Here is a 27,295-nt window from a genome sequence, read left to right as displayed (position 1 = left end):
AAGCAGAGGATCATGCTAGCCAGCCTTCTCCTTAGTAACAGCAGTCCCTAGCCATTATACTTGTGGTCCCTGATGAGGTTTCTATTTTTCCTTTAAGTCACTACTCCTCACACTGTGACTTGGTTTTGCAGGGATACTCCTTGGACTTGTCCTTACAACATGTATTCTGCAACCAGCACCAGTTCTCTTATTTCTGGACTGACGTTTAAGTCTGTTGTGGTTGCTATAACTCCGCTGGTGTTACCTGCAAGCAAAGGAGCATACTCTGGAGCTGATCTTTGGAATTAATAACTAAAATAATAGAGTCTTCGAGCTACTGTTAGTGGGTCCTACCAGTTCCATCCAATGCTTCTCGTTGGGGTCAGCTCTGCAATCAACCATCGACAGAATTCGCATCTACAAAATGAGAAGCTGGCTCCCTACATACATTGGCTGTTTTGGCACCCGAGACAGCCCTGCAGAAAAGTTGCAAAACCTCAATTGGCTTACCCTAAAAATTTCTTCCAGTTATAGAATCACTAAACAGACAGGAACAAAGTATAACTCGTTAAGCTTGATAAAGCAATATCAATAGATAATATTTTCTTTGCTTTATTAAAAATTTTAATGTATTTTCCCTACAGATTCAATTCAAAGTATCACCTTTCTTAAGTGTTCGCAACACACAAAAAAGGAAGTGCTAATTATGGCATGGGAAGAAGGTATTGACGGTAGGAGGAAGGTAGTAATCACTTTCAATACATAAATGCATCAAATCAACACATGGACACCTTAAACACACCCAATGACACATGTCAACTGTATCTCAATGAAGGTGAAAAAAAAAACAGGTGGTTATGTTTTTATAATTAGTATAATTATCAAAGAGTTCTCTGTCTCTCACAACAAAGAACTGCTGCCTATAAGGGGATTTTCGACAGACAAAGTACTTTTACCTAGAGAATGGCAGGCAAGTCCAAATTTGTTTTTCACAACAGTAATTGACTTTGGCAGAAAATGTCTTGAATCAGGAAACTGCTGCTACATATTGGTTTGTTAAGTGTAAACTGCGCTGTGAGAGAGAGATTTCATGTGACTTTTTTAAGTAAATGGGCATTTCTCTCTTAAATCGGAACACATAACAAAGACAAGCGCTACCTAATTCCATAGGTTGGGAGAGAACTACTGTGTTCCCAGGGGCAAGGCCATCAGTCCTCTGAGATGGCAGCTGCAGTTCCTTTGGCATCTTTCCCTAAAGGGCAGCCTCCCCACTAGTGTTGGCAAGTTTGGTGCTTGCCAGCCATGTAGGCTTCTGGACACACAGTGAAAGGAAGTAATTTGGTTGAGCAGGAAGGGAAGATTTTAACTCAAGTTATCTGAGTGTCAACAGAATAAAGCAGAATATTTTAGGACAGTTAACCTAATTGTCCACATTATGCCAATCTCTGAGAAATAGATTTCTGCCCAAAACACAAACAAGAAAAAACCCCAGAACAAAGATAAAGTAATCGTGAGATTTTATTGGATATTAATCTGCTGCTCGAAGTTTTACTGTAAATGCTGATGTCCTGAGACCCTGCAAAAGCCCTTATCATAAAAGCTATTTCACAGAAAGAATGGATTTAATTTTACGAAATAGAAATCCAATTTTATTTATGGCACAAAATTAAATAAAACACAGGATATTTCCTTCCCCAGGACAATAACTTAGTTGCATTGTGAGTAATGATGGGTAAGATGCAGGGCCAAAGAAAGGCTCTGCTTTGCTTTACAAACACAATACTCTAATCAGGCTATGGCCTTTCTTTTTTTTTTTGTCTTTTTTGTCTTTTAGGGCTGTACCCATGGTATATGGAGGTTCCCAGGCTAGGGGTCTAATAGGAGCTATAGCTGCCAGCCTACACCACAGCCACAGCAACATCAGATCCAAGCCGCGTCTTCGGCCTACACCACAGCTCATGGCAACACCGGATCGATCCTTAACCCACTGAGCGAGGCCAGGGATCGAACCCGCCACCTCATGGTTCCTAGTCGGATTTGTTTCCACTGTGCCATGACAGGAACTCCAGGCTCTGGCCTTTCTACAGGTTCTCAGGCCTGCCTAATAACTCTCAGTGATTGAAAAGAAAGAAAAATTAGGGATTTGTTATAAAATGCAAGGAAACACGGTACTGCTTCACAGTAAGGCTCCCATTAGACTCTTCCATGACAAAATCACTACAGACATTAATACTCATTCCATAACATCCTTCGTACCCTCCTGGAAAAAAAGGATAAATACATACAAAGAATTTTAAATAAATGGGAATAGTAGGGCTTTAAATAGCTTTTGGATAGGTGTTAGGAGAAATAATTACTAGGCATTCTACTTACAATGCCACTACCATTAATACATGATAAAATAAATAAGCTGGCCAGATGCCACACTTTATTTATTTTGCTTTTGTCATTTACCTGCCTCAAGCAACACTAATAAAATGCATGCTAGAAAAAGATGAATTAAGCACTTAAGGGATTCTAAAGTGCTTAGATTAAAACTATACTGCCTTGAAGGGAAAGGACCAAGATGGTAACATAGGAGACTCCTGAACTTCCTTCCCCCCATGGAAGCACCAAACGCGCAGCTACACACAGAGCAATTCCTGCTGAGAGAAATCCAGTAACGAGCTGAGTGATGCCTATACACAGCGTAAATGAGAAAATACCCACAATGAAATGAGTGGAAAGGTTGAGACAGACTCTTGCCGTAAACTCCACCCCCAGCACACAGCACCACATAACCAGCAGGGAACCCTCAACTCCCAACTTCTCCTTGAGGAGTGAAAGGTTTTCATCCCTTTATATAGCATCATAATGTTTAAGGCTCCCATCTGAGGGATGGACCCCAAAACAACCGACTCTAAGGCAAAGAGGACTTGCATCCCTGAGTCCCTCAGGACTATATCAGACAAAGAAGCAGTTCTTGATGGGCACAGAAGCATGTATCATAGCTGTCTCCCCAGGGCTTGGTGTAGAGTGAGCAAGCAGAAACACACATCTCCCAGTATTTCTCTGGAAAAAAAAATGACTCTATACTTTATAACCTGCTGCCTGTGGGTCTATCTTCTAATTAGCATGCACCTAGGGGCTGGATGTGATTCTCCCTGGACCCCAAGGAAGCCAGTTGGCAATTCCCCTACTTCCTTGTTCCATCTCACTCCAACAATAAAGCCAGGTCACCAGCATCTCTCTTGAAGGAACTGTTTTTATGGCTGTCGCTCAAGGAATGGATCCCAGATCACTTAGCTTTGATAGCCAATGGAGCTGTAGTAGATAGAGAAGCAGATTAATGGGTATGTACATAAGTACTTGCTACAACTATCACCCTAGTTTTCTTCACAGAGGAGCAAACCAAAAAAACCTATCTCCCAGTCTTTCCCTGGAAGAAATTTGACTGCATACTTTCTCATCTTATGCCTTCTAATCAGCCTGCATCTAGGTGCTGACTGGGATCCTCCCCTTTACGACACTGATGGGTCTTGGCACACACTGGGAGCCACTAAGAACAAAGACAGCCACTTGGACTCTCACAAAGATTTAAGAGGCAACCGGGAGCTTGGCTGGGATGACTGACAAGGTTCATCTACACAAGACCAATCTGTCAAGACTGGGAGGGGTGGCTGTTTTTATCTGATGCACAGAAACCAACACAGAGTCAAGGAAAATGAAGAAAGAAAACAAGTTCCAAACAAAGTAACAAGATAAATCTCCAGAAACTGATTTTAATGAGATGGAGAGAAGTGATTTTTCTTATAGAGAGTTCAAAATAACAATGATGGGAGTTTCTGTCATGGCTCAGCAGAAGCGAATCTGATCAGCATCCATGAAGACACAGGTTCGATCCCTGGCCTTGCTCAATGGATTAAGGATCTGGCATTGCCGTGAGCTGTGGTGTAGGTGGAAGATGCGGCTCAGATCCTGCGTTGCTGTGGATGTGGTGTAGGCCAGCAGCTACAGCTCCGATTTGACAGCTAACCTGGAAATCTCCATATGTTGTGGGTGTGGCCCTAAAAAGACAATAAATAAATAAAGAAATAACAAAGATGCTTATCAAGGCCAGGACCGCAGTGCATGAACAAAGTGAGAATTTCAATGAAGAGAAAATATTAAAAAGTATCCAGAAATCACAGAGCTGGAAAATACAATAACTGAAAGTAAAAATTCAATAGAAGAGTTCAACAACAAACTAGATCAAGTGGAAGAAAGGGTCAGCAAACTAGAGGACCAGGGTTGAGGGTGGGTGGGGAATTTATCTAATCGGAGGAACAAAAAGAAAAAGGGGTGTTAACCTGTCCCTGAACACTGATGCTGCAGAGAAGTTCTACCACAAGTTTGGCTTCAGGCAATGTTATCTCAAGTACTACAAGCTCTTCTTAAAGAAAATCTAGAAAAATGTACCTGAACTTTCAAGGAATTATTTACAATACCAGGATCTTACCCTTTGCCTAATTTTAACTTGTTTTCCACATATGTACATACCATCTACTCTCTATACACAGAAATCCATTCACTTACACACACAAAAGTCAATTTTCACTAAGGAATAGTATGATATTCAGATATTATTGTAGAAGCTTACATACCTGATCCAATACATGATCCATACATGATCCAATTCAATCTTCACAAGCCAGTAAGGTGGGTGCTATCATGTCTCACTTTAGAAATTAAAATTGTGTGGCATCAGAACAAAAATAACTTGCCCGGAGGTCTCACAGCCAGGAAGCAATTGGGCCAGGATTTGGCATGTAATCTTAATGACTATGATGTTAGACTTGTTTTTCAATAGAATACAATGTCTCATCATATAAAGCAACTGCTCCCATTTTTCTCATGGAAACGCATATATCTATACACTATATATTTGTATATATACTGGTGACATAAATCTGCACATTTTAACAATATGGGTAAATCAAAGGGTCAGGCCTGAAAAACATGAACACATCTCCAAATATCAATGAAAATGGCAATAAAGTTATCCTTGGCAACTTGGTGATTAGCCCAGTGTTCTTCACACTTATTTGACTATGTACCTCTATCACCAAAAATAACTCTGCATGTGCCTTCAACACAGAAAACTGTATGCCTATGCCATTGTCAACGCACAAATTGAAGATTAAGAAATCTTCACTTATTTCTAAATTTCTAAACTTTGGGTTGAAAAAAAAATACAGCATGTGGGTAACATGAATCCCAGTTTAGAGGCTCTTAGTTTGAGCTATTCACGTACAATTATGAAGTTCCACAACTTTCAATAATTTGTTGTTTTGCAGAGGCACCAACTGAACCACCACAGACTCCAAGCTGCTATGCTGAGACAGATGCTCAGCTGGGACAGGAGCTCCCTCACTGACCTGCACCAGCCTCTTCATGAGGCTTTGCGGCTCTTTACTTAGGGCCTCGTCAATGGAGACTACTAAAAAATTATGAAGTCTCTGATTTGTCAAAATGGGTCTCCCCTTTTAAAATACAAAATACCCTCTAATATTGTTGATAGATCTTATTTTACTTTTTATTTTTTTAGGGCTGCACCTGTGGCATAATGAAGTTGACAGGCTAGGGGTCAAATCAGAGCTGCAGCTGCGGGCCTACACCACGGCCACGGCCACAGCCATAGCCACACAGAATCCAAGCCATGTCTGCAACTTATACCACAGCTCATGGCAACACTGGATCCTTAACCAACTGAATGGGACCAGGGATCAAACCTGCATCCTCATGGATACTGGTCAGGTTCATTATCACTGACCTACAATGGGAACTCCAATAAATTTTGTTTTAAAAGCCATAAGCTTAATAAAAATGAAGTTTCTTAGTTAGGAAATATATATATATATATATATGTGTGTATATATATATATATATATGCCTATGTGTGTGCGTATGAATGAATATATGTATCTACATGTATATATACACAAATGAATATATGAATATATGTGTATATATACATAGTTCCTTGGCCAGAATACATTTTTTCATCATATATATATAAATAGAATTACAATAGCAATACCTAGGATATGCAACTCCTTAAAGGTCTCAGGATACACCCCTCATTCATTCCAATATTTCTTGAGCACCAAGCCCTTTGCTAGGTCCTTAGGATAACAAAGAGCAGAACAGACACCACCCACTCCCTCAGGAAGCCCACCCCTTCATTCACTTACCACACAGCTAAGTGACTCACATGTGAGGCAATGGCTCAATGCTGAACTAGGCTGGTGGCTTCTTTCATCCATGGTCTTAAGAAATAAGAAGCATCCTTAGGAGTTCCCACTGTGGTACAGTGGGTTAAGGATCTGGCATTGCTATAGTTGTGGCATAGGCTGCAGCTGTGGCTCTGATTTGACCCCTGGCCCAGGGACTTCCATATGCCAGGAGTGCAGTCAAAAGAAAAAGAAAAGAAGAGAAGAGAAAAGAAAAGAAAAGGAAAAGGAAAAGAAAAACATTCTTAAGTGCCAAGGAGAGTTTTAGTAGTACAACTCTAATTAAAGGAAAGAAATGGAGATCCTCTCTGATTGTGGCTTATGGCCTTATGAGCTGTTTTTTAAAAATATGCCCCTTTACCTGGAGTAGTACACTTAATCTTATCCATGATCAAATTTAAACCAACCTGTAACCAGAATTTATCAGGAAGCAGAAACTCTTAAAAAGAGCATCATACAACCACAAAGCTAAAGCCATGGGAAGAATACAGAAAAACAGCAATATTATATGTTTGTGTTCAATAAAATACAGAGCAATATTTCTATCTCCAATAAAAGTATGTTATTTGTAATCACCATAGGTAGCATCTACTGATGCTACTAGCCTCATGCATGGTATGAGCTTATAAACAGCTTCTATATCTCTGTTCACACAGATTCCAAATGGTTTTAAAAGTTTATTTAGGAGCTCCTGTTAAAGTCTGTTGAGATGCTCAGTGCTAACAAACCGACTAGCATCCATGAGGACAAAGGTTCTATCCCTGGCCCTGGGTTGAAGAATCCAGCATTGCCATGAGCTATAGTGTAGTTCATAGACATGGCTTGGATCCAGCATTGCTATGGCTGTGGTGCAGGCTGGCAGTTGCTTTGACCCCTAGCCTGGGAACTTCCACATGCTGCAGTGCAGCCCTAAAAAGAAAAAAAAAATTTATTTAATGAAATTAAGAGTCTATTTAGTCATCTAGTAAAGAAGGGGCATCCAGAAGTAACTCCAAAAGTTAGCATAAATACAGTATATATGACAGTGACACCAACACTTTTTTTTTTTTTTTTTTTTTTTTGTCTTTTCTAGGGCCGCTCCCATGGCATATGAAGGTTCCCAGGCTAGGGGTCTAATTGGAGCTATAGCTGCCAGCCTACACCAGAGCCACAGCAACACAGGATCCAAGCCGCATCTGCAACCTATACCACAGCTCACGGCAACACCGGATCCTTAACCCACTGAGCAAGGGCAGGGACCGAACCCGCAACCTCATGGTTCCTAGTCAGATTCATTAACCACAGCGCCACAATGGGAACTCCAACATTTTTAAAAGTCAAAGCACTGGTTACAGTTCCTACATGAAAATTTCTTCTCAGTGTTCCACAGAGTTGGCTGCATGTCCTTTGTTCAATGACTCTACCTATTTGGAAACAGGGCACCAATAGCTCCTTCTTACAGCAAGAAAACATGCTGAATGAAGTGGAGCCACAGCCCAGAGCAGCTGGCTCAAGAGCCTGGCACAAAGAAACTGTCCTTCCTTCCTTGAGACAAAGCTCTTCACCTCCTGGAATAGAATGGCATCAATTAGCCCAGAGATTTGCAGCACATGACATCAGGATCCCAGCTTGATTGGTACAAGGCTTGGGTCAAAAGCAGGCAGGCAAACCCACCCAGAGAAAACGGCAACAAACTGTACTGCACATTTTTCACTCGACATGGAGAGAAGACGCCTGAATTTTCTGGTAAGGACCCACCTTCAAGTGAAGAATTTCCCAAGACAGTCCATCCAACTGGCAACTCCAGATGGGTCAGGGCCAGCACTAGCTCCTCGTCCAGAGCAGGCAGCGCCCCCTCCGTCAGGGCAAACGGGGTCAGCAAGGTCTGATGGCTACTGGCTGTGAGGCGATCGGCTTGGGTGACAAGCAAGCGAGCCAGCCTGCAGGCCAGGTTGTCCACATACGTCACAGCATCGGAGCCCATGGTCACCGGGGAGTAACCCTCCGAGCAGAGGCACACGGACACCGTCACCGTCTCCTGCAGCCCATGGCCTGGACGACAAGACAGTGAACATTTCACCCCAAGTCTGCAGAAGCTACTTTCCCAGTATCCAAAGCCTTAGCCCAAGCAGACCAGGAGAGCAAGACCGAACGGAAAGGCAGCCACATAGCATTCAATGCTACCAAGCCTGGGGGTCCAGAATCAATGCTGACCCCATCTTCTTCCAGGGACTCCTGATTTTCGAACTAACCTCTATGAGCGCTGAGCATTTCAGTGTCCATTCTCCTGTCATTACTACTGTTCTCGGGCATAACTTCACCTTGCGCTTCAACCCAACCCTCAGATTCAAGTGTGTTGTCTTCAAGGCCTTTGCCCTTTTCCGCCTCCTCTACCAGCATTTCCTTGTGAGTCCTACCTGTCTGTATTTTTATTTAGGTGAGAGTTTTATAAGGCAGCACCAGAAGGTTACATAGTTACTCTGTTTCCAAAGAGTTCTTCTGAATGTGATTGGGGGGTGGCAAACATTACTCAACACAAACAGTATATATGTTGTTCACTGCCCCCTCCAACACCTCTGAGAATGGCTTCTCTGTATTGCAGGTGTTCTCAGTACTTCTGCTATGGTGGGGTCACCCCATCCTGCTGCCACTCCCTCCTCCTCACACTCTTCTTTCATTATGTCCAGGGCGGAGAACTCCTACCCAGCTACGTTTTTATGTCGTCCTTGGCAGAATTTCTAGAAATTACTCCCCGAAAACTTTTGTGATTGTGATAATCATGGCTGGACAGAAGAAGGGTTCCCATTCAGCCACTACGGGCCCTCAGGCAAAGGCTAATGGGTGTAAAGCATCCTTGCCCTGCCTTAGTCTCCAAAGCCTTTCCCCCAAAACTCTGCTGCCAGGTCACAAAGAATAAGGGCATCCCCGGTTTCCCACACAAGAACTACTGCTGTTTTCACATCATTGCCTCTTTAAAGGGCTCCAGCGGTACAGACACAGAATTCAGCCCCCACCCTCACACTAGACATATCCAGTATAGATTAGAGAAATCTGTTGTACATACTTTGGGAAGGGACCCTGGCAAAGCTGGATCCAGGAAACTTTAAGACTCAGAAATAGGAACGGTCACTTGCCTGCAGGAAATTGGTTAAAATCAAGGTAGGCGCCCTTCTTTCTAAGCAGATCACAATAGAATCAAAAAGATTTTCTTTAACACGAAAGGAGTGGGAAGGAGATTCACCCATACAGGTAAGTAAAGAAAAAGACCAAAGTTTTGACGTTCGGAGGGGCACTTTCAGTATTATTTTTCTTCTTTCTCTCTAAGAGGCCTGAAAACCAAGAAAAGAGGGCCAAGCTACATGCAGCAAAAAACAGCAACATAAATGCCAACGCAAAAGGGCAGAGGCAAAGGAGGCTGGCAGTCAGTGTAACTCTGCATTACTAACGTGGTTTGACCTTTTTTTATGAGGATGGGAGTTACCAGGCCTGAGAGAGAAGTATTTAAAACTGCCCAAAGTTCCAGAAATTGCACAATAGATTGATTCAAAGACCAAACCCAGGTAGGTCAGAAAGGTCTTTGTACATGGCTACGATCCCCACTATGTCTGTGTTTGCAGGTTTACAGTTTTCCTTTTCTCCATCTGCAGCAGACATACTACAGAAGCACTTAGAAAGATTTTTTTTTTAATGAGGTCAGTCTTACCTATTAAAAAAATGGGAGTTCCCATCGAGGCTCAGCAGAAACAAATCTGACTAGCACCCATGAGGACGCGGGTTCGATCCCTGGCCTCGCTCAGTGGGTTAAGGATCCAGCATTGCTGTGAGCTGTGGTGTAGGTCGCAGATGTGGCTCAGATCCAGCATTTCTGTGGCGTAAGCCAGCAGCTACAGCTCTGATTTGACCCCTAGCCTGGGAACCTCCATATGCCACGAGTGTGGCCCTAAAAAAAAAAAGTTGATAAAATTTAAGAGGACCTGAAAGACCCAAAGTTAAAGAAAAGTGACCAATCAACAAACAAGAATAACAGCAAAACCCCTCCTTTCCCATAGGTAATGGCATCTTAATGACACCTTCAGGTTAGTTCTTGATGTCTCAGTTGCACAACCCACATCCCAAAGAAAATACAAAACAACAGTATCTGAGAAGGGCTGGTAGCTCATGGTAACACATTAATGCGCTATCTTCCTTTGTCGTCTGTCACCGTGGTACTTGAAGACATCTGGAAGAATTACATGTTCCGGAGTGAGAATAGTTTGGTGATGGGAAGAGAAAATTCTGGAGCCTGAGATCCAGCAAGGAAGCATCTGGATGCACAGGCCACCAAGGAAGGAACCCCGCCGCCCAGGCGAGCAAAGCAGAGAGAGGTGGCCCCTGGGGCTGCTGGACTGACCACAGGAGAAGGAGGAAGAGAGAGGGAAGATGACTGTCTAAGATCTCAGATCTGCCTGAGCTGTCCCTGGCCGTGGCCCCAAGACTCCTCCTCTGCACTGCACCCACCACAGCACCCGAAACCTGTAGGTTAAGTCTAAGTTGTGGCTATTCAGGGAGCTCCAGACACAGCTGGAAGAGCTTTGGACATGGGATAACCCAGTGTTGAGGGCTCTTCCTTACACACACACACACACACACACACACACACACACACGCACCCACTCTCACAAAACCATAGGTTCTCACTCATACCCATCCCGCCTTGCGGCACCATGAAGATGCTCACAGACAGATTTCCCGATTACACAATAAGGAAGGGCGCCTCACCTGGAACACTGGACTGGAGAACGTTATCTGCCGTGCGCTCTGCAATCACAATGTGCCTCTGATGAGATCCATTGTAAATAAAGTAGAACTCAGCATCTTTAGGAAGATAGACATTTTTGCCAAACTTCGCGTAGACTGTCATCTGCCCCTGAAAAATGAATAAGTCAGGGAATCATCACATGTCTTGTCCTGCCTCTAAGAAACCACAATTGAAAGGGCCCCGGTCCAAAACAGGGCCCTTTGTGATGTTCCCTTCCTGTGGGCGAACTCAAACAGCACGAAGCCTTCTTCCCAAGAACAATGTTTCAGATGACAGGGGGGCTGCTTTCTGATCTATTTAAGTAGGGGTGTCAGAGTTGGTTTGCCGTTTTCAAACTTGAAGAAGGGAGAGTATAGGAAAGCCTTTTTTTATTAACTAGATGTGTATAAACACGATACTCTGTTGTGTTTTACTTCGCTTGAATTCCTACCTGATAAACATCATCGTTTGTGTTTATTTTTTCCTGCACCAGGGATACCCCCATAGTGTCAAGCGTCAACATAATTATCCTTAGCAATGGCCTTACCCTCCACTGGACCGCAGTGGGTTGCAAGAACCTTAAATATTCACAAACATGGCCTCATAAATACCTCTAGGTGATCAACACTGGCGGTGCCCTCGCCCAACCTCCACCTCTGTTTGCCTTCTCTGAGGGGTCTCCCAACCCTCTTTCTCATTCAGTCTGGCGCCACACTCTCTCTTGAAAGCATCTAGTTGGCACAAAGTAGCCTGGCCTCAGGGAGAGGAGTTGCCACCCTGGGTCACTGAGACATACCCTGAGGCAGGGAGGAAGGAATGTGGAGGGAGTGGGCAGCAGGCCAGCGCACCCCAGTATGTGATCATCACAGGTGGTGTGGGAGTGGCTCCATCGGGGCTGCAGCCTACAACCAGATCATCGAGGGACCAGAGGACTTTAAGGCATTGGGGCACTCCCTCCCCTCAAACACAAAAAAGCAATAAAAGGGGGCCTCCAAGGAGCAGGTACATTCCACCCCGCCCCAGGGAGTGGCAGGGAAATGGAAACGAGGAGGTGGAAAGGGGTTGCCCACTTGGGAGGCCCTCCAGAGTTCAGCTTGGAGAAGCATCTGGGTTTTGGTGTGCTTGCCCAACAAAAACAAGCCCACCCCTTGAGAATTCCTCACCTCCGGACAGGGTGAGGAAAAATGGAAAAGTCTCCACAGTCCCCTGAACATCCCTGTGCCTTTGCTGGATATTAGCACACTATCCCACAGGACATGGAGTTAGGCCAATCAGGACCAAAAAGAGTCAGTGTGGATTGCCTCTTTCCAGAGACTACATGGTTATTCCAGCTAATTTAAAATAAATTAAAATAAAATAAAAGGCTGTGTTTTCCTAGTGGTTTACAATCCATCACACACATTAAACATTATCTTGAATCATGAACAGGAATAAATACAAACTGTGGGGTTCTCAAAAAACCCTGGTTCATCATTTTCAATTGTCCTTTCTCAGTATGTGAGCACACGTGCGTGCGCATGCACATACACACAGGCATACGCACGCACACACAATCAATAGAAAGTAACATGCCCCTCCAAAAATCTATCACATAATAGCTTCACCAAAAAAAAAAAAAAGGTCAGGAAGAGGATCTGAAAAGCAAAAAACAGCAATAAATGCCTAACATGACAGAGAGGGGAAACGTAGATGAAATTCCATTTCCTAAAAAAGGAAGAATCATGTTCCTGGTTTTTAAAGAGATTATTAATTATCCAGGGGCAGAATCTGAGCCAACTTGTTGGTGATTCTCTTTTTTTGTTGTTGTTAGAAAATAAATTGTATAAACAGATCAAAGCTCTTCACAGATCACAAGGATATCTAATCTTTATTCAAAACAAGGATCATATTACTTTTTTATTTGGATAGATGAACCAGGACGATGACTTATGAAAGAGTTTAATTTCCACTCTTTCCAATGCACTACAACCCAAACCAGTACAGTTTTTCTTTTTAGTGATTTTTATTTTTTTATCGAAGTATAGTTGATCTACCACGTTGTGTTAATTTCTGCTATACAGCAATGTGATTCAGTTATACACATATATATACATACACACACATTCTTTTTAAAAAATTCTTTTCCATTATGTTTTATCTCAGGATATTGAATATAGTTCCCTGTGCTGTACAGTAGGATCTTGTCAAAACAATACAGTTTTTTACAATTCAATTATACCTCCTTTTCAAGACCATACCATGCTCCACATTGCTCAAAAAAGACAACAACAGGTCAGAAATAAGACATGGCCATGAAAGAGAGCTGCTGAGATGTCCTAGCTCAAAAATAATATTCAGCAATAAGGGAGTTCCCTACGTGGCTTAACAGTTAACGAACCCGACTAGGATCCTTGAGGATGCGGGTTCAGTCCCTCACTCAGTGGGTTAAGGATCCAGCACTGTCATGAGCTGTGGTGTAGGTCACAGATGCAGCTTGGATCTGGTGTTGCTATGAGCTCTGGAGTAGGCTGCCAGCAATAGCTCCAATTTGACCCCTAGCCTGGGAACCTCCATATGCTGCAGGTGCAGCCCTAAAAAACAAAACAAAACAACAACAACTAAATAAGCAATCAAAGGAGACTTTCATTTGCTAATCACAAAGAGATCAGAAAGATGTGACACATATTATGGGAGAAGGAGGGAAGGAGTGGTACAGAAATGAACAAAGAGACCCAATGAGATAGAAGGGGGTGGAGGGGTAGGTGGCAGAAGAGGAAGACAGGGAAAGAAAATATGCTTATGAAAGAACAAGAGCATTTCCACTCAGAAAAGACAAAGCTCAAAGGAGATTTGGATAAAGCTACAAAGGAGGCAAGCAGGAGGAACGGGATTCTGCAAATGTGCTGAGGAATAAGTACATCATAAACAGTCAGCCACAGGTGACAATTCCTGACTAAGATTGAGGACTTTCCACTCATTGCGGCCACTCAAAATCTACTCCTACTCCTCTTAAAAGGCCACTAATTTTATTAATGGCAATGTTAAATTCCAATTTACAGAACTCCAGTGTGCGTCCATCACTTCCCCCATCTGGATTCAACTGCAGACTGTTTTAGGCAATTGAAAACTCTAAACTTGCCTAAGTGACTGTTGGCATCAGTATCAGAACCACTCTGCTTCTGTGCAGAAAAAATAAAGATGTGTTATCACCTTTCTGTCAGTTCACCATATTCCCATTTAAAAACCACTCCGTCATTTCACAGAACTTCTGGAAACAATGAGAAGCATAACAGGAAAAATTACCTTCCCAAATTAATCTATAGGTTTAATATACTAATCAAAACCCAAACTAAATTTGTCAAATGAATTCAACAAGGTTATTCTAAAATTCATCTGGGAGTTACTATTGTGGCTCAGTGGTTAACGAACCCGACTGGTATCCATGAGGAAGTTGATTCGGTCCCTGTCCTTGCTCAGTGGATTAAGGATCCGGCATTGCTGTGAGCTGTGGTGTAGGTCGCAGATATGGCTCAGATCCTGCGTTGCTGTGGCTGTGGTGTAGGTCAGCGGCTACAGCTTCGAGTAGACCCCTAGCCTGGGAACCTCCATGTGCCTTGGGTGCAGCCCTAAAATTACCAAAAAAAAAAAAAAAAATTCATCTGGAAGAATAAATATACAAGACTAAAAACAAAAGTTTTGTGAAAGAGAATAATGTTTGAGCTGCAGGGACAGGGATTAGAACTCACCCCTGCCATGGAGGTTATGTAATAATAAAGGTGGCATTTCAAATCTGTGGGGAAAGAATGAACTACTCAATAAATCATTTTGGAACAATAGCTATCTATGAGGGGGAACAACATTCTTCACACCAAATAGTTCAATTCCCAGTTCATTCAATATTGAACATAATCCATAAGTACGTAAAATTATGAAACAGTCTTGAATTTTTCATTATGGAACAAAATAATAGCAATTAAAGATACCTAAACTTCATCGATCCTGATACCACCCTAATTTACCAACCTTTTTTATTTTTCCTGTTTCCTCTCAGTCTTTGTTCAACACACAGCTAATTGTTACCCAGCTATACTCATGGCACAAGCAAACATATGCCTGCTCCCTCCTCTCTTCTCTTCTCTCAGAAGTATTTTCCATGTTGTTGCAACTGTTGGCACCATTTTGACTGCATTCCATCAAGTGTTTGTTGTCCCATAATTTACTAATTGCTCCTCTATTGTTGTACATTAAGGATATCTCTAGCTTTTTAACATTACATATAAATACTAAAATAAATATTCATGTACATTGTTTGTAATGCTTTCAATTACTTTTTAGAATACAATTCCAGAAATGAAGCCAAGAATGGGCACAATTCTCACAAATTGTGAGACAGATTTTCAAAAATGTATCAAATTTCATCACCACCATGTCAAAAGTATCTTTTTTTTTTTTTTTTTTTTTTTGCTTTTTAGGGCCACACCTATGGAAGTTCCCAGGCTAGGGGTCGAATCGGAGCTGCAGTTGCCAGCCACAGCCACAAAAAATGCCAGATCCGAGCCATGTCTTCAACCTATAACATAGCTCATGGCAACGCCAGACCCTTAACCCACTGAGTAAGGCCAGGGATCGAATCCGCATCCTCAGGGATACTTGTCAGGTTCGTGAATGCTGAGCCACAACAGGAACCTCAAGATCCCGGGAGTATCATTTTTATCCCAACTTTGACAAAACTTTTTTATTATTTCCTAATAGATAATAAGCACTTCCTCATTGATTTAGTTCATATTTTTTCCACTGCCACTGAAATTTATTGCCTACTTTTATCAAAGCCTAAATGGTGCCAGTATTGTTAGTGGCCATATTAAATTTTAAAGAATTCTAGTTGGAATTGCCTCTTCTATTTACATTTAAATTCACCTTGGTTTAGGCAGGTCAAAATTTTCACTTTCCCAAATGAACCAATTTAAAGCAATATCAAAATCATTCCCTTCCTCCTCTTAGGAGTGAAGGTATATCACCTATTACCTTCTCATGCCCAAATCAAAACCACTCAAATACTCCTGTAAAACTACTTAAGGCCAGGTAACGTGGAAAACAAAAATAACAAATCTTAGGTACAAAAACTTAATATAATCACACTAAATATTTCTCAATATAAGCACAAACAAAAAAGTCAAGAAAATTAAACCAACATTTTGTACACTCAAGTATTCCCCCTAGAGAAATTCTACTTGTAAAACTCCTCAATAATTCTCAAAGACCAAGCCTTCTGTTGAAATGCTGACAACTATGGACTTCTTTTCAAAGAACCAAAACATATTAAATGTTTTTGCCGCCTTAAACTATTTCATCCAACTCCCCTGACTCCTCTTTCAATGGTAATTAAGATGGAAATGGACATTGACACTGACGTGTACATTCTAAATATTTTTTCATTAATCTATAATGGTCTCTGATTCGAGGGCTCCAATTCCCTTAATAATTGGTGGCTATATTATCCCGAGCACTGAGTATTCTTGCACTAATGTTCTCCCTCCCTCTCTCCCTTTCTTCTCTCTCACCCTCCATAGACAACTTCTCTCTTACCCTCCTTAGACAAGGGATCTATATACACTTTGTTAATGACAGTATCATTTGCTGGACAACAATCATAACCATCTGGTTCCTAAAACACCTGGCATGACTAGGCAATAAGCAAATACTATAATTTCAAATGATGACAATGTCAACAAAGTGTGCAGCTTTCTAGTGAGGTTTCTTAATCTGGGGCCACGGGAAAAGTCCATAGGGTTTGGGATGCTCTGGAAACCTCTAACAAGGGTTAGCAAAACGGTTTAGCCTGTGTGTCCAACTTTCTAAGGAAAGCTTTATGGTTTTCATCGCATTCTCAAATGTATCCAAAGATTCAAAAAATGTTATGAACTTTGCTTTTATGGTAACAAACAAAAATGGGAATTTAATAAATACTATTTATTTATTTATTTATTTATTTATTTATTTACCTATCTTTTCAGGGCTGCACTGGCAGTGGTATATGGAAGTTTCCCAGCTAGGGGTGGAATCAGATCTGCAGCTGCCAGCCTACACCACAGCCACTGCAATGTGGGATCCGAGCCACGTTTGCAACCTACACCACAGCTCATGGCAACGTCAGATCCTTAACCCACTGAGCAAAGCCCACATAGAACCAGTGTCCTCATGGATACTAGTCAGGTTCGTTAACCACTAAGTCATGATGGGAACTACTGATTTTATTGATAATTGTTACCATTTCATATAGGAGTAAGACTGTTCTGTTTTCTAAGGTATTCTAGTGATAGACACAGCCTTTATGTGGTATCATTTCTGATAGAAGCACAATGAAGTTAAGTTTTAATTGACATATTAAATATTATAATGAATGTTTCCTTTTACCCGCCATTAAAACCATTATCATACATAACACTCAAAGTGAACTATCAAATCATCTAATTTCTTTGTTTTTAATATTTGAAAACTGTCCTCTTTCCAGTACCAAAAGAAAAGTAATTCTACCCAGAGATTTTTCTGCAGAACTCCATGTGTTGAAGTTGTAAATTCCTTGAAATATGAATTTTAAAATGATACATGGTCCCATGTCATAGATAAGTGAATAAAAGGACAGGTAGTCGTTAGTACCAGCAACAGCAGGATCCCAAAGCCAGATTAACAGTCTTGGGCTTCCCAATCTCTGCCCCAACCTGCAAGTTATGTTACCTTTACCTTCCTCAAGCAAAATTCCAAAGACAGTGCTGTGGGCACAAAAATCTTTCACTTCCAATTAATGCATTCAACTGAAGTATTTCTTTAAAACAAAGTCTGAAAATACAAAAATTACTTCCTATATATTGCATGCTCATATTATATATAAATGCGTATCTATATGCACACATATATTATCTTTTATGTGAACAGAAATCAACATATATAAAGTGCTTTCTTGTGTATTTTCTCATCTTATTCCTACAATGATGTCTGGGAAGCATCACCATGATTGTTATTTTATAAATGAAAACACTGACACCATCAGGTCCAGGGTGTGGCAGAGACACAAATCAAATCCACATTCCTTTTCCAGGTCCAGCACTCTTTTCTCCCCAGCATGTGACTATACAAACAGAAAGTGTTCAAGTATTAATCAACTTATCTACACCTTTACACTTAACATTTATTTTATTTACTGAATAAAAGGAGTCTCATCCAGAAATCCATGGGTAGACGTGGGGTAGAGAGGGCAGGGGAGGTCAGAGAAATGTTCTTTCATCTCCATAAAGATAAACGCACAGTTTTAAGCATTTATCTGGGGAGAGTATCTGTCTTTTAAGCAGAGATTCCTCAGAGGATACAAGGAGCATATGATTCAAAAAGGTTAAGAACTACTGATTTAAGCATCCTTTGAATAGTGTAAAATATCAAGACATTCAAATTTATTATCCAAACAAAAACTAAGTCAACAAAGTCCAACTGAATATAAATTGGCTAGATCCAGGAGGAAACATCAGAATGTCATTTTTTTTATATATAATGATTTTTTTTTCATTATAGCTGGTTTACAGTGTTCTGTCAATTTTCTACTGTACAGCAAGGTGACCCAGCTACACATACATGTATAGATTCTTTTTTCTCACATTATCATGCTCCATCCTAAGTGACTAGATATAGTTCCCAGTGCTACACAGCAGGATCTCACTGCTTATCCCGGAATGTCATTTTTTAAGGAAGGTAAACCAAAATGAGCTAAAAGAGTTATAAGACATTTCTTCAGAAATATCCTTTGGGGGAGTTCCCATCATGGCACAGTGGTTAACGAATCCGACTAGGAACCATGAGGTTGCAGGTTTGATCCCTGGCCTTGCTCAGTGGGTTAAGGAGCCGGCATTGCTGTGAGCTGTGGTGTAGTCACAGACGTGGCTCGGATCCCACATTGCTGTGGCTGTGGTGTAGGCCGGGGGCAATAGCTCCGATTAGACCCCTAGCCTGGGAACCTCCATATGCCACAGAAGCGGCCCTAGAAAAGGCAAAAAGACAAAAAAAAAAAATTTCCTTTGGGGTAAGAATGGCTTTCTTTTCCAGACAGGATGAAATACAGCATACTAGGCCAACATTCCCACTGATAATAACAAGAAAATAAAGACTGAGAGATTAGAAATAATATCCTTAAAGGTATCAGAAAACTAATGAGAATAAAATTAAAAAAAAAAAACTTTAGAAAGGGCAGAACCACTCCAAGAAATCATGGAAGCCAGAACACAATGAGATTTTATCTTTTTTTTTTCTTTTGGCCACCCTCACAGCATGTGAAAGCTTTCAGGCCAGGGACTGAACCCACACCACAGCAGTGACCCAAGCTGCTGCAGTGACAATGTCGGATCCTTACCTGCTGTGCCACAAGAGAATTCCAATGGGATGCTATCCTTAAAACAATGAAAGAAAATAACTGATGACCTAAAATTCTATACCTAACAAAACTAGTCTTAAAAATGAAGCTGAAATTAAACACTCAAGACATACACTGAGGGAATTCACCGCCAGCAGGCCATCACTAAAACAAATAGTAAAATAGCATTTATTCAGCAAAAGAAAAAAGTGATCTCAAACAGAAACATGAAAATGCAAGAGGCAATGAGGCACAGTGAAGTGTGTATATATAACTAATATCTAATGTACGAAATAATAATTATAATGTCATCGGATTTAAAATATTTGTACAACTACAATGTCTGACTACTTATGTAAAAGAGAAGTAGAATTAAGAGTATCTAATAGTTTTAGAAAAGTGTTAAAAGTAATAACTTATTATAATAATAAATATACATGTTATAAGTTGAAGGTAACCACTAATAGAATAGTAAAAGAAGGTACAGCTAACAAGTTATAAAGTAAAAAATGAAATATAAAATAAATAAATCATAAGACAGGAGAAATTAAGAACATAAAATGTACATCAAATAGAGAGCTATAGATATAAATTCAACTACATCAGTAATCATATCAAAAGTAAACAGACTAACTGATCCAAATGCAATACCAAGACAGGTATAGAAATTCAAGAACAGTTACAATATCTATATGCTGCTTACAAGAGACACACTTTAAAAATAATGCAGAAAGGTTAAGTAAAAAGATATACTATGCAACACTAACCAAAAGAAACCTAGTATAGCCAAAATATCAAAGTAGTTTTTAAACCAAGACATACTACTACAGAAAAAGGAAACTTTCATCATAAAATGTCAGTTAAACAACATGATACAATATTAAGTCTACCTAATATGTATGTACCTAATAACATAACTTCAAAGTATATAAAGAAGAATTAATGAATCCAAAAAGGAGAAACAGACAAATCTATAATCACAAGGGAAACTGTAGCAAGCTTCTCTCAATAGCTGATAGAATGAGCAGACGAAACTGACAAGGACATAAAACATCTGAATTACATGATTGCCAAGACTACTAATCAAAAAGAATTACCACAAATTAAATGTATATAGTGATATTTATTTAAAAGGCGTCCATTGTCCAAACCTCTGCATTAAACTCAGTTACACATAGACACAAACATAAAAAATTTCTTGATGACTTTCACACTTGATGGAATGATTCATCACTATAGAATTGAAATAGTCTTTGTTTTTGTAACACAGCTGAATTGAGTAAAAAAACAATTCATGACAGAGGTCAGTAAATGACTCCAGATTCCTCACAAGACCAGAGGCAAGCTTTAAAAAGCTGCTTAGCTTACTTCTTTTTAAAATCACTAACTTACAGATTCCTTAAAAACACAGAACTCCTAGAAATTAAAAACAAATATCTGATACTTCACATAGATCATTGATGGTGACACACTGGATTGGACATAAAAACACTTAAAGTATAACCTCTACTCTTCTATTATCCCAACATTTTTGGTTTCTTTGGCAACGCCTGTGGCATGTAGAAGTTCTGGGGCCAGGGATCGAACTCACACCACCGCTGCAACATGAGCCACAGCAGTGACAATTCTGGATCCTTAATCTGCTGCACCACCAGAGAACTCCAACCAATATTTCTTGAGGAATAAATGTCCTGCATTCGGTTCCAAAAAAAATCATCTGTAAAAACCGATGAAAAAGAATGGAAGCAAAACGGATATCAGTGGGGATTTTAGTCAATAATTAATTAAGCAAGAGATAGCTATCCAAAAATGCTAATTCTGCCCAATTCTGCATTGAAGAAAATCTAGTAACTTCATTAAGAATGGTTATGGCCAGCTCTTCCCTATACCTGTCAGACATATCTGAGCCATGGGATACTTTAAATATAGACAAAAGTGATAACATGCTCAGGGGAAAATGACAAGGATGCTGGAGGGACAGAGAAACCATGCTGTCACACAAGGAACAATTGAAGGAACTGGGACTGTTTTGCCAAAGGAGAAAAGACTCATGGGTATATAGTCATCATTGCAAATATCTGAGGATCTACCATGCAGACAAGGGATTATACATGTTCTGTAGGTCCCAAGGGGAAAGCAAAAACAATGGCGGGAAGGACAGGGCACAGAGTTCAGTTCTACAGGGGGAGCCTTCTAAGGATCAGAGATGTCCAAAAATGACATGGATTACTTCAGTCTAGGAGGAATAAGCACTACAAGGAAATGGCAGCTTTGTTTTTTGTTTTGCATATTTGTTTATTCTAAGAGAATGGGCCTAACTATCTACCCTTGAACTTACAGAATTTATGACACCTGGCATATAATTCCACATTTATATCTTCAATATGACAAAGAAAATGGGTGGGTCTAGATAAGTGGGTGCTTTGGGTTGTTTGTTTAATTTCTTCCTTATTCTTATGCTTTGGCTTATATCCTAGCTCCTTGGATTGATGTTTAGTTTGTTTTCATTCTCTGTGTTAGCAGTTTTCAAACTGAAATCAAGGGAACTATAGGTTCTAATGGAGGAATTTTGGGACTTTATAAAATTCTTTTTAAATTTCATTTTGGAAAATATGTTTCCAGTTATTTTTATATCTAAAAAGACTGCATCCACTTAAATGTATTGTTTACCAAATTTTAGTACAGTGGAAAAGATGAACTGCAAGGCTAAGTCATGGTTCTCACTGAATTAATAAATGTAATAAATTTGAAGGATATATTCATAATAAAGTTGATATCAAATAAAAGATTTCTCCTTCAAGAAAAGAAAGATTTGGGGAGTTCCCGTCATGGCGCAGTGGTTAATGAATCCAACTAGGAGCTATGAGGTCACGGATTCAGTCCCTGGCCTTGTTCAGTGGGTTAAGGATCCGGCATTGCTGTGAGCTGTGGTGTAGGTTGCAGACACAGCTCGGATCCCATGTTGCTGTGACTCTGGTGTAGGCTGGCAGCTACAGCTCCAATTAGACCCCTAGCCTGGGAACCTCCATGTGCCATGGGAGCAGCCCTGGAAAAGGCAAAAAAAAAAAAAAAAAAAAAAAGAAAGAAAGAAAGAAAAGAAAGACTTGGGGGAGGGATCAAGATGGCAGAGGATTAAGATGTGGCACTCACCTTCTCCCACAAACACATCAAAAAAACCATCTACATGTAGAACAATTCACACAGAACATCCACTGAATACTGGCAGAAGACTTAAAATTCCAAAAAGGGCAAGAAACCCACCACATAGTTAGGCAGAACAACAGGGAAAAAAGAGAGAGAGAAAGGAATCAGGACAGGACTAGCACTCCTGAGAGGGAGTTATGAAATAGGAAAGGAACCCACACCCTGGGAAGCCACTTAACTGACGGGGAGAGATCAGCTGAGACTGAGGGACCTCAAAGCCTCAGAGAAAAGCTCAGCTGAACTGAGAGGGCAAAGCAGAGACAGAGCTGCACAGACCATTAGTAACACCTCCCAGGACACCACAGCCTGAGATGCTCATAAGGGGGCTGGGCACTGAGACTCAGGCTCTGGAGGTCAGTTCTAGGGAGAGAACTAGGGTTGGTTATGTGGAGACAGCCTGAGGGGGTAAGGAGCACTGCACCATGGGCTAGGGGAGTGGAGTGCCACAGCTAAGGGAAACTGGGAGAAGCTCTGGGCCCACAGGAGAAACAAGGTGCCATTGCTGGTGAGGACAAGAAGAGGAGGTGTAGTTCACAATAGGAATTTCTTTCTCTGCAAATGTGTGGACTCTTGGAGGGCTGGACTACAGGCAGCAAGGCACCTCCTGTGTGGGCTAAGTGTGAAGGGTCACCTCTTGTGTGGTATACAGGTGGCGGGAGCAAACCACCAAGTCAACTCAGACCCAACACCACCCACGAGGGTCCATGAACAGGCACCACCCACAGGCCCAGTCACCTCAGTTGGCAGGAGCACAAACAAGCACCACCCATTGTTGCTCACACTCCCCTGGAAATGCACATGCCCTGCCACTGCCACTGCCAAACACTCCGGGCACCACCACCACCTGCCTGAGGGTCACAGCCACTTCCCAGGGCCCTGCAACTAAGAGAAGCCTGTGCCACTTTCCTGCAGGTCCTTGCCACTGTCAAGGGCCCAGCAACCAGGCACTGGCTACTAGCCCTGCCCATTGCCTCCATCTCCCTGAAAGCATGTGTGACACCCTATCAAGGAGATAACAGCCTGCATACACTGAGGAAAGAAACAGCAAGGATCCAAACTCTCATGCCGAAAATAAATAGTAAGCGTCACAAAATACCCAGGGGCATTCTTGTATATAAATAGGACTCCAAGACTACAGCAGTTGATTTCCCTAAACTCACAGAATAAGAAAAATATAAGCAAAATGAAGAGGCTCAGGAACCATTTCCAGTTAAAAGAACAGAAGAATTCCCCTAAAGGAGCAAACAATGAAATAGACCACTGCAGTCTAAGAGACAACAAGTTCAAAAAGGAGATAGTGGGAGTTCCCATCGTGGCTCAGTGGTTAACGAATCCAACTGGGAACCATGAGGTTTCGGGTTCGATCCCTGGCCTTGCTCAGTGGGTTAAGGATCCGGCGTTGCCGTGAGCTGCGGTGCCAGTTGCAGACCGGCTCGGATCCTGTATTGCTGTGGCTCTGGCGTAGGCCAGCGGCTATGGCTCCAATTCGACCCCTAGCCTGGGAACCTCCATATGCTGTGGGAGCAGCCCAAGAAATGGCAAAAAGACAAAAAAAAAAAAAAAGGAGATAGTGAAAATACTGAAGGAATTAAGAATGGATGTGGACAGTAATCCTTTAGAAAGGAACTAGAAAATATGAGGAAGAGCCAAGAAAAATTACAAAATTAATTTGCAGAGACATGAGCTGAGTTAAAGGCACTGAAGAGCAAAATGAATAATGCAGAGGAATGAATTAGTGGCTTGAAAGATAGAATAATGGAAATTACCCAATCAGGAGAGCAGACATAAAACCAAATGAAAACAAAACATGAAATCAATATAAGAGATCTATGATATAATATAAAGTGGGCCAATCTACACATAGGGATTCCAGAAAGAGAAGAAAAAGAAAAGGGGATGAAAATATTTTTGAAGAAACTATGGCTGAAAACTTTCCAGATCTAAAGAAAACAAATATCAAGATACAGGAAGCACAGAGGACCCCAAACACGTTGAACCCAAACAAGCCCACACCAAGACATAATAAAAATGGCAAAAGTTACACATAAAGAGAGGATTATAAAGGCAGCAAGAGAAAAACAAAGAATTAATTATAAAGGAACCCCCATTAAGGCTATCAGCTGATTTCTCTGCAGAAACACTATAGGCCAGAAGAGAGTGGCAAGACATATTTAAAGTTCTAAATGAGAAAAAATTGTAGCCTAAAAAATAACTCTACCCAGCAAGGACATAATTTAAAGTAGAAGGAGAAATAAAGAATTTCTCTAAGAAACAAAAGCTAAAAGAGTACAGCAATACTAAACCCATTCTAAAAGAAATATTGAAAGGGCTCCTCTAAATAAAAAAGAAGTGAGAAGAAATAGGATAGAGGAAATCACAATTAGAAAGTAATCACTTGAATAAGCCAGTATACAGATCTAAAAGGAAAAAAAAAAACCATTGTAAAAGCAACAATAAACACAAGGAAATGCAAAAGGATAAACATGAAGGTGTTAAAAAAGGACATCAAAATCATAACATGTGGGAAAGGAAAGAAATAAAAGCTAGACTTTTTTTTTTTTTTTTTTTTTTTTGCAATGTGTTTGAGTCTATATGACTATCAGGCCAAAGCAAGTAGATATAGGAAGGGGTTAACATACTTGAAAAACAGGGCAACCACAAATCAAAACCAAATATTGCATTCACAAAAACTAAAATAAAAGGAAATCATCCAAATGAAAAAGAAAGGAACAAAGGAGAAACATAGAATCAACTAGAAAACAAGGTTTAAAATGGAAATAAATACATATTTATCAATAATTACCTTCAATATCAATGGACTGAATGCTCCTATCAAAAGACATACAGTGGCAGACTGGATAAAAAAACAAGAGCCTACAACATGCTCTCTTCAAGAGACTCACCTTAGGGCAAAGGACAACATAGATTCTAGTTGATTCTATGTTTCTCCTTTGTTCCTTTCTTTTTGGAAACAAGTCAGGATCAGAAGCCATCTGTCCCTTCTCTTCCCAGCCCCCCATCACCTTTGCTCAACCATAGAGCATTCTAGGGCCTGTTGCTTTTCTCCTGACTCTTCCAGTTCTCAATGGGAGCAAAGGAAGGTAAAAGCCAGCTCAGTCACAGAAGAGAAAACAGGAAGCCACAGAAATCGGAGAAGCAGGACAATGAGGAAAGAGCATCTTGAGACCCAGATCAGCCCCAGCTCCCAAAGCCTGTGTGGGAGACAAGGAAAGGAAAAGATGCCAGGACGAGGGTGCAACAGGAAGAAAAGGAAAAAGCGGCAGCAGCCACAGGCTGAGGAGTGATGACAATGGCCAAGAGGAGAAATGGCTAGAAAAACCAAGCAACGGGGAATTTAATTGAAACAGGAAAAGGGCAAGAAAGATGTAAAATAGGTAAATGAAAATGAGCAGAAGAGAAAGAAATATCCACTCTACCAGGAACTGCAATCTGGAAACACTTTTGAAAAAAAAGAAGGGAAGCGGGGGGTAGGATCTGAATTTTGATACGTGCAAAGAACACTTCACCTGATTAAAAATTAAGAATGAAGGGCAAAGGAAACAGTAGAGAAGGTGCATTTTTGCGACATGTCATAAATGGTGGAGGGTGAATTTCCAAACTAATCACATCCAACTACTTGCCACACCCCCATTCTAGTAATTTCACCTTTCCTAAGTCATATACAACAGGGCAGGGAGAAGGGAAGGGCACATTTAGAGATTCCTTTCTTGGTCTCCCTTTAAAATCAACAATGTCAGAGTTCCCGTCATGGAGCAGCAGAAATGAATCTGACTAGGAACCATGAAGTTGTGGGTTCAATCCCTGGCCTCACTCACTGGGTTAAGGATCTGGTGTTGCCATGAGCTGTGGTGTAAGTCACAAACATGGCTCAGATATGGCGTTGCTGCGGCTGTGGTTGTAAGCCAGCAGCTATAGCTCCGATTAGATCCCTAGACTGGGAACCTCCATATGCCGCAGGTGGGGCCCTAAAAAGACAAAAAAAAAAAAAAATCAACATTGGCTTTAGAACACAGGAGCCCACTTTCCTGGCCTCATCCTTTTTTATCCCTTATTTAGGATTCTCTCTGAATTTTCAGGTCAACTTTTTAGGGTTCTTGGTCCGTGAAAACTAGGACCTACCTACAGAACTGCCAAATGTTGGCTTCCCCAGAGGTACCATTCACCCTCTTCCTAATTTAGCACAATGTGCAGTGGTACAAGAACAACATTTGTAGCAACACACACACATAGAACCAATCCAAAAAGGCTGAGCACACAATTCATCTTGTTAAGAATAAAACTGTCCACGTCCTCGGAACTTCCCTACTCACGAGGCATTTGGACATGCTATCCTATTTGAACCTCACAATCTGCAGAGACACAGACAGGTGAGGGATTGGCCCATGAGCCACCAGGTGGCCAGAACAGCTCCTATGACCCCACATGCATTCATGCCTTCAGTCCAGGTAGGTAGGAGTGTCTACTAAGCTCCATGGTTCAAACAAATCACCCACCCTATCATCCTAGTGGGAAGGCAGACATAAGGAACAAATAATTAAGCCTCCAGTATGTGAATGATTCATAAGACCTGATAAAAAACAAGGTGGAGTAGAGAGAAGGAGATTTTAGACAGGACAGTAGGACACAGCCTCTAAAGAAGCAGCATTCTAATAGAGTAAGAGAATGAGCCTTGTGCATATGAAAGAGCATTTCAGGCTGGGGGAACCAAAG

At 41.1% G+C, this 27,295-nt stretch overlaps 1 protein-coding gene across 10 annotated transcripts in view; it reads right to left on the bottom strand.

Moving 5' to 3' along the window:
• The window catches only part of ARHGEF28 (Rho guanine nucleotide exchange factor 28), a 339,437-nt gene that overhangs the window by 192,619 nt on the left and 119,523 nt on the right, over positions 1-27,295 (bottom strand). For all 10 annotated transcript variants that reach the window (XR_014838058.1, XR_014838057.1, XM_085013806.1 and 7 more), the window contains exons 3-4: positions 10,968-11,115; positions 7,968-8,261 (exon numbers count right to left, since the gene is read on the bottom strand). Coding sequence is in view for 8 of the 10 variants with exons in the window: in XM_085013806.1 (XP_084869932.1) it covers positions 7,968-8,261; positions 10,968-11,115 (442 nt within the window). In the remaining 2 variants the exon portion in view is untranslated. The remainder of the gene's footprint in view (positions 1-7,967; positions 8,262-10,967; positions 11,116-27,295) is intronic.

This window comes from Sus scrofa, chromosome 2 (genome assembly GCF_054392235.1).
Source record: "Sus scrofa isolate SSC_HxYL_T2T_F1_AM1 chromosome 2, Sscrofa_HxYL_maternal_Yorkshire_Landrace_v2.0, whole genome shotgun sequence".
NCBI classification, from domain to species: Eukaryota; Metazoa; Chordata; class Mammalia; order Artiodactyla; family Suidae; genus Sus; species Sus scrofa.
Note: the sequence above shows the minus strand (reverse complement) of the source record. Positions and strands in the feature narration are given on the sequence as shown.